This window comes from Chaetodon auriga, chromosome 7 (assembly GCF_051107435.1).
Source record: "Chaetodon auriga isolate fChaAug3 chromosome 7, fChaAug3.hap1, whole genome shotgun sequence".
Lineage (NCBI taxonomy): Eukaryota > Metazoa > Chordata > Actinopteri > Chaetodontiformes > Chaetodontidae > Chaetodon > Chaetodon auriga.
Genome location: NC_135080.1, coordinates 11,681,237 through 11,697,030, shown reverse-complemented (window position 1 = coordinate 11,697,030; position 15,794 = coordinate 11,681,237). Strand labels below are relative to the sequence as shown.

At 42.6% G+C, this 15,794-nt stretch overlaps 2 protein-coding genes across 3 annotated transcripts in view; one reads left to right on the top strand and one right to left on the bottom strand.

The window, feature by feature from the left end:
* rsrc1 (arginine/serine-rich coiled-coil 1) overlaps positions 1 to 4,438 on the bottom strand; it is a 108,596-nt gene extending 104,158 nt beyond the window's left edge. Inside the window, exons 1-3 of the mRNA XM_076734448.1 lie at positions 4,389 to 4,438; positions 3,621 to 3,828; positions 397 to 519 (exon numbers count right to left, since the gene is read on the bottom strand). Of these exons, the coding sequence (XP_076590563.1) occupies positions 397 to 519; positions 3,621 to 3,808 (311 nt within the window). The 5' untranslated portion in view covers positions 3,809 to 3,828; positions 4,389 to 4,438. The remainder of the gene's footprint in view (positions 1 to 396; positions 520 to 3,620; positions 3,829 to 4,388) is intronic.
* Positions 4,439 to 6,623: 2,185 nt separating this feature from the next.
* Positions 6,624 to 14,872, top strand: shox2 (shox homeobox 2). 2 transcript variants are annotated; one of them, XM_076734200.1, is made up of 5 exons: positions 6,624 to 7,446; positions 9,186 to 9,394; positions 11,870 to 11,927; positions 12,203 to 12,291; positions 13,159 to 14,872. In XM_076734200.1, the coding sequence occupies exons 1-5, from the start codon at positions 7,191 to 7,193 to the stop codon at positions 13,414 to 13,416; spliced, it is 870 nt and encodes a 289-aa protein (XP_076590315.1). In that variant the 5' UTR covers positions 6,624 to 7,190; the 3' UTR covers positions 13,417 to 14,872. The 2 variants fall into 2 exon arrangements, with proteins under 2 accessions (XP_076590315.1, XP_076590314.1); XM_076734199.1 differs by having other exon boundaries at positions 13,123 to 14,872.
* The last annotated feature ends 922 nt before the right edge of the window (positions 14,873 to 15,794 follow it).

Here is a 15,794-nt window from a genome sequence, read left to right as displayed (position 1 = left end):
CACGTGCTGATGTGTAACACAAAGAGCCGAAAAGTGTTTCAAGTCAAATGTTTTTGTCCCGCTAAATGATGTAGCCATCACTCATCACTCCTCCTCTTCACGTATTAAATATTTTGTCTTCAGTATGAATAAAGCATATTGTTAAAAACACTGAAAGTGGCAGAAAGTGATATTATTATCATTATTAGACTTAGCAACAATATGAAGTATGAAATATTCACAAACAAAACCACCAAAGCATCTAAAAATGCCAATTAAAGTGTGTAAATGCAGAGGAGCTTCAGTTTTTGGGTGAACATTCACTGTTGGCGGTTACACAATCCGAGACTAAATATGAAGTTAAACTGTGCAATAAACAGTGAGCTTTGAATCTGTGTGTGTGCGTGTTTGTGTTACCTCCTCTCTCGGCTGCGTGACCTGTGCGAGCGGTGGCTCCTCCCTTTGTCTCTCTCCGCACTGCGACTCCTCCTCCTGCGAGATGAGCTGTGGGACGAGGTGCTGCTGGAGCGTCGTCTTCTCCTGCAGCACGCACAACCAAAAATGTACTAATTCAATTCTATTATTGTCAAGATCCTTAAAACAAAGCATCAATCAGACAGCAGGGATCTGATTTCTACAATTAATCATTCTGTTTCTGGCAAATCAGCACCAGCACAACATGTACATTTGACCTGAGTGCTTAATGTGGCTCCTGCACTACATTTATTATTAGTAATCAGAATTTGACCATGCTCATTCAGCTTCATTGTACTTTCTCAGTTTAATATCAATAAAACAAACTTAGAAAATCAAGCACTTCTCATACCAGCTCCCTCACCTCCCCCTTGTGCTCCACCCTGCCGTGACAAGCAGCATTTTCTATTATTCTCTGTGTTCATTCATACCCTCCTCTGAAATTCTTGCATAAGTAAATGCTATATTCCTAATTTGTTTTGCTGTTCATTTCAAGAGCAAATATGCCCTAATGTCCCAGACAACCTCACCTATTATCAGCAGCGCTGACGGCTACTTTGCATTCGTGAACATGCTGATCTACGGCCGAGAGCAGCAGAGCCATGCAGGCTGCCCTACAGTTCCTCCACAGGGGCCCTTTGGTGCTCTGCTACTCTTTAATGTGGCTACAGCAGTGTGTGTAGCGTCTATTTTCCAAACACCACTCACACAGCGTTCCTATTGATCATCATGTAGCAGGAGGCATTTATGGGGGTGAATGTAAATGCAGAACCCTCCCCCCTTCTTCTGCGCAAACAGTTTGAGCAATATTCATTATTTAAAATCTCTTCTTTTGTTTCACCAAAGCCCAAAATATCCAAATCTTTTTAGCACACACACACAAAAAACATACACGGTCCTATGGGAGTTCTGCAAGATAGAGGAGAAGAGAAAAAGGAAAGCAATACAAATAACACAGAGGCTGAACTATCAAACCAGATTTGTACCACTTAGAGTAGCGCAGGAAAGATCCATTAGTATTCCAAAGGCTGGATCCCATGAGCGGGGCCTTATGAAATAAGTTCCGCAGACCTCGCAAAACCACTTCACACATTACGCAGAAGAAACACACAGGAGGAGGAGCTGAGGTTTTCTGGAAGGTTGCGTTCGATCACACATTTTCTCAGAAGCCTGTGCGAAACGTAAATATAATAAAAACATAATGGCTCAAACGCGTGCGAGTGGGAAGTGCTGGTAGACACAGAAGTCTTTCACATGAATGCACCAAACACCTACCAAGGAGCTGGATTTCGTCCCTCTTGTTCACTCACACGCTCTTTTTCCCTGTCTCGCTCCCTCTTTGTATCTCACACACAGTCGTGGACACAATTACTCACTTTGCGCAAGCATGTTTACTGTGTAGGCATGATGTCACCAGCCAAGGGTATAAGCACTCTACTGTTTCACCACAAGTGAGGTCTCTTTACAACATTTGTATGTACACAGGCTGAAAATGCCACAGAATGTGTGTCCCCTTTCTTACGAGCCTATTTAAGGACCTAGTCTCTCTCACACACACACACACACACATACAAGGTCTTAGTTCATTGATCAAAACACATGGCTAATAGATGAGGGACTGTGGTCCTAGGGTTTACGCAGCCCACCCAGCCCCAGCCCGTACAGACAGGCAATGACTTCCAATCAGCAGTAATGGACCTTGACCAAGCCTCATAAATAATTACTATCAACTGGCCTTGTCTGAACAGCCATAACCACAGCCAGTGGCAGCTGTGGATGGATGGAGGAGGCCACGTCCAGCCACTAGCCACCTGTAATGATGTCTGATGAACCTCCTCATTCCTCTGAAACTGCTCAGCAACAAAGTGTGGTATTTTGCAAACATGAGGAGAAGCTTAGAAAACTGGTATCAGCTTGTAACCTTTCATGTCCTCGCTGAGACAAGCCTTCAGATTTCATTCATTTTCTGAGAGCAGACATAAAATTAGCCATTTAAAAGCAGACACATGCTAGTTTCACTTTTTACAAGAGAGATCATACTTTTTGTGGATGTCACATGACCGACTAAAATATCGTCAGCTCAACCAAATCTTGATGATTAAAATTCATGTTTCGTGTGAATCATTACTGAGACTAAATATTCCATCCTGAAAGGTATCTTCAATCATCCTGAGTGAGGACCAAAACTAACAATAGCGAACAGCATTCGTACTTTGGCTACAGTGACAACTGAAAACATGAAGTATAAACAACTGTAATTCAAAACAATCAGAATGCAGCACTTTCTTTGATCCCTGGCTTTTTAATTAAGTTACTGCATGTTGATGAAAACACAGAATGATATAAAATTCTAACTAAAGAGCTCAGATTTCCATTATTTGTCTGTGAAAGCATTTGTTCCCTTACCCACATGGGTTTACCCTGCATAAATATGTTGTTGAAGCCACCAAAACAACACCCACTATCTAAAAACACATAAATGCCACAATAGGCAGAATATCTTGACAAGTCACAGCAGAATAAATATCAGGTGTAAATAATAAAACACATTATTTTTGAGTTCCAGTTTGCTGTTTCTGTATCAGGGTCCTGGTATTGTGCATGCTGGCTCACTGTCACATTGTCACGGCTTACTGGGACACTTAGACAGAACAGAGCCATTGCTATTAGTAGCATATGTGCTATGACAAATCAAAACTTGCGCTGTGTTAAAGGCATATCAGACAAATATTAGCAGCAAACCTATTCAACCTATAACTGCATTTTAAAATTGATGTCTGGAAGTATAACGGTGAGAACTCAACTACAGCTAGCTTGTCGCTTCAATAAAACTACATCAGAGTCCTGAAGTTTAACAACTGTTAAACTGATTATGTAGGCAAAGTCAGACGTATAGTCTCAATACAGGGACCACTGATTTTAGTAAGATGGCTCATTGTCTCTTATTACTTATATTGCACTCAAAACGTTGGAGGAAAGGTAAAATCCAACTTTCTTTGCTTCACAAGGAGGTGAAAATACAGCATCAGCATCAAAGCGGCGACTCTGGAGATTAAAAAAAAAATTAGGTTGTCTTGCTCAAGGACACTTCAGCAGGACAGTCACCCACTCAGTGCTCACCCCTGTTAGCCCTGGTTAGAAAAGGAAAGCTTGTTGTGCCCTCTTACCTCCTCTCCCTGTCTCTGTCTTTGGAGCGAGACCGGCTCCGGCGACTGGACCTACGGCTCCGGCTGCTGGTCACCCTACTTCCAGAGGATGAAGACGAAGACGAGGAAGAGGAGGATGAACGGCGACGCTGTTTTTTCTTCCTCCTGCTCCGACTGTCATCTTCACTGTCAGACGAACGCCGACCCATGCTGGCTGGCTGGCTGGCAGCTGGCATAACACACATATGAGTAGGGTTACTGCTGAGCTTACTCTGACGACTTTTAGCAACAATTTGATACACAACTAAACCTAGAATATCCAGGTGAATATACAACACAGTTTAAGAAAGCCATAAGTACGTTTCTCTCTAATCTTTTACATAAAGTGCTCTAATAACATAGCTTCTTTGACCACAAAGGTCTGGTGAGGGACCTAGCTGTTTAGCTAGCTAATACAGTGTTAACTTAGCTTGTCTGCTAAATGGAGAGAACTAACAGTTGTGTAATTTAAAACACCATTTGGGCTCTGGCAACACTGTTGTGGCAAATGTAGTGAATATAAAAGAGATAGGTTAAATAAAAAGTCTGTTTTCTGTGGAGACTAGCTAGCAGGCTAACTGTGCTAACTCCACTAACGTTTGGCTGTTGTTGTGGTTGCTTTGACTAAAGCCTCACAGTAAACTGTCTCACACCGCAGTCAGTAAACGTTACACGAAAGAAAACCGTGTAGCTACAAACAAAACAAAACAAAACGAGAAGTTAACTTGAAATGAAAAGCCCGCTCCTCACCTTTAAATCGTTCTGAAGCTCCACAACTCAGCCATGCACTGCTCAGCAGACTCTACTCGTCAAACTGGAACGCATCGATCGACTCCAGACAACACAGTCAAACACAGAGCAATCGACTGCTCAGCGCTCTCAGCTCTCATCATGGTGATTCATGATATGCCCTTAATGGCATCTTCAGTTTCAAATAAGTCCTAAAAAAAAAAATGCTGTCGCATTTTTTTTGTTTTGCTTTTTTCACTTTAAGAAGGCCTTTAATTTGGAACAGTTTAAAATTAATATCAAGATAAACCAACAAATAGCTTAATTATATTTAGAGGTGACAGGCACATCTTGATTCAGTGAGTCTACAGGTGAATAGTATTTCCATTATTTCATGACTGATGTCGGCTATTTGAGGGAGAAAAAAAGGCTCGTCAACAATGAACATTTTTTGGATGATGCTTATTCCAGTGTGGCCACTTTCGACAGCAACACTGACACAGTAATCCAGAGTCATGAGGTCAATTAATGGAGCAGCAACATATCTTCACTTAATATTTTAAGCATGATATTTTATACATCTGCTTTTTTTTAACCTCACCCTCCAGTCAATTGCAAATATTCTAAATTAATAGAGCTATAATGTCATATTTCGTTTTCGTCTGATACCCACTTAGCTATATACCCACATAAATCATAACACAAGCAAATGCACGTGTGAGTTGTAGCTTCTCTCAGTGATCATTTGCATGAGATCATCCTCTCAGACAAAATCAGGTTTAACAGCCACAGATCCACACACAGAGCTGCAGGGGCAGGCAGAGCATCCGAACAATTTTCAGCAAAGCAGAATAATTAATTACTTCACGCAATTCAAAAACATATAACGGGGCTGAGGATGAAACAAGTGTTTAGCTGACAACGTGAAGGAGTGAATTGAATCCAGTTAAACAAGTTAATGGGGTTTTCACTGCAAACACACACAAGAGGCTGCTTATCACTGCGATTAGGAGTACATCCTGCTTTGAGAAGCTGCAGAAATACTAGTAATTAATGCCTAAGGTTCAAGCTGAAACATGGTTAATATTTAATAAGAGGAATTGTTAGAGTCCTAGTGTGGAAATTGGGCCTTATATAGATTATCAGTAAACACGCTTAATTTTGCATCAAATTCATGCCGACGTTTTCAAAATCCCGCTGAATCCTGTTGTCTTGTCTGGCTATATGTTGCCTCCTCTTCTCACTTAATTGCTCTCTCCGCGCAGCACTCGCCTACCTTCACCGCAAGTGAACCATTGTTTATTTATTTTCGCAAATATAGGCAATCGTTTCAGCGAGGATGGGGGCTGGGGGGGTGGGGGGGTAGTGAGTTGAAAACGTTAATTAGTGAGCCCAATGGCAACGCTTCGCAAGAGGCATTATAATTAAACGTTTAGCTGCTATTTAACATCCTAATGGCTTAAAAAGTCCACTGAGAATTAATATTAAGCGATATAGTCTCACTAATGATGACAATTTAAAATACATAATTGCTGATTAGAAACATACAGCGACACTGCGTCGCGTGCAAACATTCAGTGATTTCTCTCGCAGGGTCCCCAAACTTTGACGTCAGACTTATTTCACACATTTTAACAGCCCGCTGTCATGCACGTGCAATAACATTAATAACAACAATAATAATAACAACGATTATTATTATTGCTTATTGTTATTACTATTATTAGAAACTAGGCCTCTTATAGGAACACCTTACCTTTTTTTTTTTAGTTTAATTTATTTATTCTTTCGTTTTATTTTGCGGTGAAATTCCGTTTCAAATCAAAAGCGACAACGTGGATGCCTAAAAACACGTCGAAAAGTTATGGATAAATGTAGCAGGCCTAAAGCCAACTGTGTTTAACTGGGGTTAAAGCCAAATATGTTCACTTGAGCTTCCTATGAAGCTCCTTGTGTAAGTTGTCGCTGCTCCTCCCGGCATTCCCAGCTGGTCCGCGTTTCCCTTTTTTTTTTTTTTTTTTTTTTTACCTCTTTTCTTTGCGTGTCATCGTTGTGACTTATTCTCCCCCCCAGATCACAGAGATATACTGAGGAAGGACTCCTCATCCATGTGCTTCCCTCTCTCTCTCTTGTCATTTTCAGGTTTTTTTAAGCCACGCCCCTGCAGAGAGAGAGAGAGAGAGAGAGAGAGAGAGAGAGAGAGAGAGAGAGAGAGAGAGAGAGAGATCCATGACCATCTCCCGGGTGTTTAAAAAACTAACTCAGGACAATAGCAGCGAATGAGCGCTTAATTAAATTAATTAGTCCTTCTTGTCAATCTCGGATTAATGGCCAATAGCGACGGTGCTGCTTAATGTTTTTTTTCTCCTCTTCTCTCTCTCTCTCTCTCTCCCTCTCTCTCTCCCGTATCAGTGAAGGGGAAGGGGGGCTCATCCCGGCATCCTGAGGGGAGGTAATTTGCACGGATCAAGGGGGCAAGGCGCCGCAAAGTATAAATACTGTGACTTCAATAGAGGATCACCAGCAGGTTCCCAACTCCGCTACCAAAGGAGGAGGAATTGGCTGAGAAGATATATTCTTTCTACATTTTTTACCTTCTTCCAGAGTTGGCAGCATCATCTCGTATCATTTTCAAGGGGGTCGACTTTAAAACGAGCCACACCATTGATGTCTTAAGCTGTCGCGGAGCAAAGGGGAGAGAGTGTGTTGTGAGTGAGTGTGTGCGCGTGTGTGTGTGTGTGAGTGTGAGTGGGGTGTGTGTGTGTGTGTGATTTTTTTTTTTTTTTTTTTTTTTTTTTTTTTTTGGTGGGGGAGAAGGCAGGGATGGAAGAGCTCACCGCTTTCGTGTCAAAGTCTTTCGATCAGAAAGTGAAGGAGAAGAAGGAAGTGATAACCTATAGGGAGGTGTTGGAGACCGGCTCGACGCGAGCAGGGAGCAGGGAGTCTTTATCCGGGGAGCCGGGGAGCCGAGAGGAGGCGGCAGCCGTCACCCGGAACGTTGCGCTCTCGCCGGGCAGGGAAACGGACATGCTCGGCCCGGAAAGAATCAGGGACGCCGGGAGCCCCAAACTCATTGACGGTAGGAGTGCATGTGAACACAGTCGTTATCAACAGAAGGAGGTCTGGAGGACTTCAAGACTTGTAGAGGAGGAAGGCGGATCGAACGTCATAGCCACGCGTTTATTTGCAAAAACAGAGTTAAAACATCTTGTTTGGATCCTGATCCAAACGGATCCTGCATATTTTAGCAGCCAAACAGTGAGATTATCGATGCAGGCCTAAGTTACAGGACGATCGAGCGCTGCAAAAGCGGAAACTATTAACCGGTGCTCTCTGAAAGTCTCATTTATTTTTGCTCTTGTTCGCTGTTGTGCACCGTCAAAATCGCCCTCGGTGTGGACTTTGAACCAGGCATTGTTGCGCACAACATTTTCCATCTTAATAAAACGCAAGCAGCTCAAAATGTCTCAATGTGGCACAGTTTAAAAGTTTCAATTCATCGATTCAGAGCATCGGAAAAGGCCTAACCCTGAATTATGATAAACAACAAGGCCTCCTGTGGCAAACTAAGGAGCTTTCTTCTATAATATAAATGTCTGGCATTTTTTAGAGTTTAGAAAAGTAACATAGGTGCATTGTGGTCCTTAATTGCTACTTCAGACTGATCAGGCGCCTCGTAACCACGTCGCTGTAGTTTACTAATATTCCTTAAATAAGCGGCATTGATTTTCAGTCATCTCGGATATCTTTCTCCTAGATATAATGGAAACGTCTCAACGAAAGGAAGGCGTAGCAAACACCTGACGTACAGATCATAGCTGCACATGAAAGGTGGAAATCAAGTGTGTGACAGCACATCAGGTGCAATAGTGGATGGCTTGAATACAAATCTGATGATGTCATATCACAAATATGAAATAGGCAGTAGGTGGGAGACTTGTTTTTCGTCGTTGTCGTCAATAATTACAGATTATTTCTAATCGCACAGAGAAAATGATATCAAATGAGAGAAATCGGGGATTCAAGAGAATATAAAATCTCACTTTTAAACCGCAAATGCTTACTGAAATAACAAAAATGGCTTTTGAGTTTAATGCTTCCAAACAGACCGATTCCAGCTGTATTACACTCATTAATTTTGCACATTTGAGGAAAAGTGATGCTCAGCTGCCCTGCGCAGCCTGACCGCTGTGTGTACGAAACCTGGACAAAAATGTGACAACACATCAGGACAAGACATCTCAGAGCTGGGAGGCTTGTTAAAATGACATCTGTTCGTCATGGGCAGCGTGGTTAAAAGCGGAACTGCGACAAGCATGTATCAGACATCCAACAGTGGGCACAGCGATGCATATTTATAAGCAGTTAATAATTAAAGAGCTTTATGTAGCTCTACAAAACATCCGAGGTCTGATAGCTGTGTGCTCTTTGAGGGCTGGGAGGGCATGTCTTTCTTCCTTTCTTTCTTATCATGTAGGTTTTATTTCAGCTTGCTGTGGGTCGATAATAATTGTGAAGATCGCGAGTTTTTAGTGGCTACAGTGAGGGATATCTCTCAGCTCTTCAACCCTTTACTCTAGAGTTTACACACCCTTTAGTCTGGTTCATTTTTACTGGAATAAATAAGCCCATGCATTAAGATGTAGCACAGCCATGCCAGCTGTGTGATTTCTATTAGAATAAACCTTATTTCTAAGCGTTAAAACCGCACTTTAAGATTTGATAAATAATGTGTGGATGAAGGCTGGTGGTGATCATAGATTGGGGGTCACAGGACAACTCCGTGATGTTTGATGTCTTCTCTCGTCCGCCACACAGGCAACACGGACGTGAAAGAAAGGAAAGAGGACTCGAAGCCTATCGAGGACGAGGCACAGACTAAAATCAAACAGAGGAGAAGTCGGACTAACTTCACATTAGAGCAGCTCAACGAGCTGGAGCGGCTCTTCGACGAGACCCACTATCCGGACGCCTTCATGCGGGAGGAGCTAAGCCAGCGACTGGGACTGTCGGAGGCCCGAGTGCAGGTGGGAAGACACGTTTCACCCTTCAAAAAAAAAAAAAACCCCAACAACAAACAAACAAAAAAACATAGACGAATATAATAATAATAATAATAATAATAATAATAATAATAATAATAATAATAATAATAATAATAATAATAATAACAGCATATCATTCTAAAATATAAAAGCACATAATCGCATAAAAGAAAAAAAAAAATCCAAAAAATAATATTTCTTGTCATTATCATTAACATTGTCAAAGACATGACAGTGTGAGTATGCGTGCATGAGTACATGTGTGTCAAACACAATGGATGGGAGAGTGACCCACATGCTCACATTTAAATAATAATAATAGAGTAGTAATAGTAACAAATGTACAGACTCCCATTTTTCTACTGTCTTTTTTCGTTCAGGTATTTTAATAAAGCATTCGCAGATTTTTGTTCTGATAAGCTCGATATCACGCATGAGTACCGTCTGCTGCTGATGACATTTTGTTTTTAAGGAGTTTTTCCATGTAGAAGATGAAGGTGCACACACACACACACACATACACTTGCTGGACTTCAGCAGGCCTGAAATTGTGAAACAGCTCAGAGGGACCTCATGGGAAGTTTTAATAAGTTGAACAAGATTTTTAAAGCGGGAGGAAACGGAGCTCGCCATTAAAACGTTATTCCCCCCCCAACATTTTCTGACTGGATCATTTTCCTCTCAGCTCGTTTCGATTATATCATCTGTGTCAATTATCTAAATCGGGCCCTGCTTGTGTCACGAGAGTGGATTTAATCTTTATTGTCTAAATCCACCGAAACAAATAAGCCTACAAATATTTGCCTTCAGTTCCTGGGTGTATGTTACCGAGGCCCTGTTTGTCAGAGATGCTGTCGTTTTTCACGGGGACGCACCATCTGCGCAGAAACCCTGTAAGGCTTCAACCAGTCTGGGGTGGAGGGGTGGTGGTGGTGGTGGTGGTGCTGGGGTGGGGGTCTCTCAGACATGTCTTGTGTAACGGGAGTAGGGGGACAATGAACATATAGACAACTCCTCTCATCTGATTTATCAATCTTATTCCAGCCTCTTTCATCCAGTGTGCCCCGGCTCAGGGGAGGACTGAGCATTTGTCTCCGTATTGAATCGTTGTGGAAAAAAAAGAAATCATAAAACGGGCCCAAAAGATCCCAAACTCACCCTCCAGCCCCCCTTACAAAAAAAAAAAAAAAAAAAAAAAAAGTTAAAGGCAGCTTTTTGCGGGGCTCTCCCGGCCTGAACTGGAATCTCACCAATAAGGCGCATTGTGTGCCGAACAAGGAGCACAGCTCGGGGATTTGCATAAATTATGTATTATTTTCTATCCAAATCAAGAGCAGCTCCCTCTCTCTCGCTCTCTCTGTTCGAGCATTATATCTTTACCAGTTGCATACACAGACCACACATTTATTTTGATTCCCCCCCTCCAAAAAAAAAAAATATTCCGCCTTAATCAATAAATGCAGCGCATTATCTTTTATCATTGCAATAATTTAGACCCGAAGCGTGCACAAAAGGACTTCCGATTGACATATACTGTGGTCAATAAATGAAGCCAGCTGACAGCCAAATCAATAAGATATTTCAATCGTGCTCTCGCTCTGTGTGTATGGACCTAATGTAAGGGAGAGTCCAGATTGACATGTTGTATTGTGGGCTAATTTAGCCCGAGCTTTGTCTGCGAGATTCAAAGCAGATTAATCGTTTAATCTGTGTTTCAAGGCGTTCCTCTGAAATTGACGCTTGTCGATTTCAACAGAGGGAAAAGAGAAGTGAGCTGTCTTTGAAGCGGGTTTTCTGTGTGTGTGTGTGTGTGTGTGTGTGTGTGTGTGTGTGTGTGTGTGTGTGTGTGTGTGTGTGTGTGTGCAAGTGCGTGTTATGGCGGTGATTAGACGAAACTGCGAGGCATTTAAGCGTTTCTCTGACATGGATTTTGTGCAGATAAGGGTAATTAATTTCAGCGGTCATTTAATGAGAGGGAGATGGAAAGGGAAAGAGGGGGAGATGTTCTCAGATCGCCTTGCTCTGATGTCCAAAACCGTAATAGCGCTGCTGCTATTCGATATCTGAGAGTCCCATTCAACTCTTCGGGGACACTAATCTATAGAAAGATGAAACCAGCGCTGACAAGGTTATTTATTATAGTCCAATCGTCCTGCACATTTCCAACAAGGGTGTTTCACTTCTCCTAATAAGGTCTTAATGTTCCCCCTTTTCGTGCATTTACTATTTGCTCCACTATCTCTCCCCTCTCTCTGCTCCAGCCCCCTCCTCCCCGCTCTCCCTCATTGCAGACTAAATGTAATAATTCAAATCCGGGGGTTAAGCAGTGCCATTAATATTTCAGTGCTCCTCGGGGATATTGTTTTTCTGCGGTTGTTGTCACTTTGAGAGGAATTACACATGGCCTCACAAGCAGCTGCCAATCAGTAGGTCTCTAATTAATTTCTGTCCCTGCAGGTTTGGTTCCAGAATAGAAGAGCCAAATGCAGAAAGCAGGAGAACCAGTTACATAAAGGTACGCTTCTGACACGAAACTGCAGCCTTATTTCTATTCTGTTCTGTCACAAGGTGACTACACGCTCAGATGCATGCAGCATCCTTCATCTTTACGCACTGTTACCATTTGGGTCGTGGTTTAATTTCCAGTTAATGAAGCCATAAAAAAAAAAAAAAACGTTTTTAAAGTTTACACCGGCAGTCAGCTCACTGCTCGTTGTTCAGTCCTGCAGTTTGCTCTTTGTGGTTCTCAATGCTCCTCTAACAATTAGGCTATCATCTGTGCTTTCGCAGGAGTCCTGATTGGAGCAGCGAATCAGTTTGAAGCTTGTCGTGTAGCGCCATATGTCAACGTGGGGGCTTTACGGATGCCATTCCAACAGGCAAGTTACTTTGAAGCGTCTAGTCTTAAAACCAGACCAATCCCCGGACTGCTGTCTTGGCACAGGCTCTGCCCAAGTGCTATGCAGAGACTCCAGTTCCAATGTAGGGGGTAACTAAACTCTTATTACCACACTGACAAAAGCACTGTGCCAACACAGCGTAGCCTGTACACCCTAATTGAAAAAATATCCCTCTATTGTTTTACGGATCGTTTATATGCTTATTTTACTGGAGCACGCAAACACATTAGTAAGGCCTAACGCTGCAGGGTGCAGGGTAGATAACCAACAACAGGAGTTTCTTATTTTCCGTGGAGGGATTGGTTTGTTTTTGACACACTGTGCACCTGCATGAAGGGCACAGAGGAGCCTGGCCAGAATAATTAAACGATGTACATAATTCACACTGCATTTAATTCTAGTGAAGTCCAGTCCTCACTTTGAGCACCACTGGCCTGGACTTGGGTTTATTATGTTGCAGGCACCCAAGTTTCCCAAAGGCCATGAAAGGTTGAACTGAGATTAGATTTCATGCCACTGATGTCCAAATATAAAAACAAAGACTCACAAGGGCTGCAGTAGCCAACAATATCCCCAGAACGAGATGGCATCCAGTGATATTGCTCAATGACACTTGGGTCACTGCACCCTGAAGTCTCGCTGAGTGCTGACCTCTCTAAGCGGTCATCCTGCCTCCTCACAGGAGCACACAGTCAATAGCTGAACCACATCTACAACAGTCTCACTGGTGAAATGACCCTTCAGACAACCCACTGAAAGTTAACGCATGTTCTCCCCCTTCTCTCCCCATCCGTGCGTCCCGTCCCGTAGGATAGTCATTGCAACGTGCCGCCCTTCTCCTTTCAGGTGCAGGCGCAACTACAGCTGGACAGCGCCGTGGCCCACGCGCAGCACCACCTGCACTCTCACCTGGCGGCGCACGCGCCCTACATGATGTTCCCCGCGCCGCCGTTCGGGCTGCCCCTGGCGACGCTCGCGGCCGAGTCCGCCTCAGCCGCCTCGGTCGTGGCCGCCGCCGCCGCAGCCAAGAACACCAGCAAGAACTCCAGTATCGCCGACCTGAGACTGAAGGCCAAAAAGCACGCGGCCGCGCTGGGACTGTGACGACGGGGAGACGGGATGGCGCGAGGCGTGCACGCACTATCTGCCATGTCCTCGCGACGGACAGACACTGAACATAAACGCTTAAGCCACACAGTGAAAAAACAAAAACAAAAACAAAACAAAACAAAAAAAACAAGGACAAAGTGAGAAAAAATTATCCAAGGACGATATTTATGTTTCTTTCTTTTTTTTTTTTAATGAAGGACGACGAGTATAACTATAAAAATATAGGCTATTTATGAGATAAAGAACAGACGATGAAAAAAAGAGACTGTGACGTGATAGCCTACACAGATGTGATTTTTTGGACGCCAGAAAAAGTGGCGGGTGGGATGGACAGCGAGGCTCCGCAGGGTCCTTCTGTGCAGCCACATGGCTGAGGAGGGCGGCGGGACATCCCGAGGAGGAGGAGGAGGAGGAGGAGAAGGAGGAGGAGGAGGAGGAGGACGATGATGCAGCTGGGACGGTCGATACTTTGTCAAACAAGGCGAACCATTCTGCAGTTGTTTCGTTCTGTTTTAATATTATATTATTATTGTTATGTTTTCATTTTGAACCTATATAGAGGCTGGCCTCGTAACAAAACACTTTCTCTGTAAAAGGACAGAGCGGGAATTCTTTGACAACAACAAAGACAAACAAACAAACAAACAAAAAAAGGACAATAATCGAAGTGTTTCTCCCTCTTATGTTTCTTGTTCAAAATTCAAAATGCCCAAGCAGTGTTTGCATGAGTTTGTCTTCACGGATGACGTGATGTGAGCCATCTCTCTCTCTCTCTCTCTCTCTCTCTCTCTCTCTCTCTCTCTCTCTCTCTCTCTCTCCTGCCCTCTTCTTCCTCCCCTCTCTGAGGAAGGGCAGCTCTCACTTGAATGTTTGCCATATTTGACCTTGTTTGGACCCCCTCTGGTAAAGGTGAAACTACAGGCGACATACGGGGAAATGTGAGATTATAATATATGTGTAGGCTATGCTGATTTTTTTTTTCTTTTTGTCAGGATAACCCGATCTAGTGTCCATGTAAGGTGGTGATTTGTCCCCCTTTAAAGGAGAGCGTTATGTCACAAATGCCATCTTTAATACAGAGAACAAACGACGGTAACACGAGGACTGTATGCGAACCGGTACGGGCACGTGTAAAATATGTTTATACACAAGAAACATGCATTATTTTTATTATTTAGTGGCTTTATGAATGCCTTGTGGGGAATTTGTTCATTTTGTATTTTACTTTATTTCCGTGTATTAAAAAAAAACCCATGTGCTTTCTGTATGTAATTTTGATGTTTTTATAACAGTGAACTGAACAGTGAACTCACCTGAGGCACGGGTTTCTAAAAAAAAAAGGGAAAAAAAAAAGAATATTCATGAAATTGTTTTACTTTTTCCATCACATGTGAAACGTGAATCCACCTAAACAAAATGTTTTTCGTTCCTACAATAAATTAACAAAAGTTTCTTTAAGGAGTTGACATTGTTTTTACATTCTTAATTGGCCTTTATCAGCTCAATTATTATTATTATTATTATTATTATTATTATTATTATTGCTGGCGGTGAAGCTTTGAGGGCAGCAGATTTTTAATAATTCATGTGTGTAGCTATAGGTCTTTTGATAACGTCACAGTTGTGACAGGCCCGTTTAGTCAGGAACATGGGTGTCTGTTGCTGCTCCCATGCCAAACCGATGCATTATTCATAATTTGGTTATGGAGCGTTTGGAGAGGAGGACTGGTAATTTCCAGTACAAGCTACAAAAACTGGCAGATAAAGGATAAAGAGACCGAGGCCGCTCAGTGGCTCAAAGATAAAGTTCTGCAGCGTTGAAGCGCTTGAAATGCGCGCAATTCTATTATTATTTCACAACAGGCGACTCATTTGGGTTTGAAGCCGCTGCGTTACTCCTGCTGCAATTAAATGAGCTAACCCAAACGGCCTAATGCTTATATTAAACAAAGATGCATTTTTAATTTAATTATAGCCAGAGTTTGTTTATCAGTTTGCGCTTAGCAACCTAAATGCCTAGTTTATATTCGGCTTAAATCGATTATGTTTTTTTTCCTCACCAACCACATTTAAGATATTGTCAGAAATAAACATTTTTTTTACATGAAGTAATATAGGTTAATGGTATTCGATGTAATTCCAGTCGTGATTCCCCATGTTTCGCCTTGAATCTGGCCTCCTGCCCATCTCCACTGAATGAAAATGTTGCCGGTGTGTGTGTCATGACCTCAAGTTTGCCACTACGCATGAAAATATCCGCAAAATAGGCACGCAGCTCACACAGCAAAACAAAGCCAACGTCTTTGTAAAAATAATTTATTAACGCCTGCCTCACTTGACTCGCAGATCTGCCTGATTCATTTCCTGACATC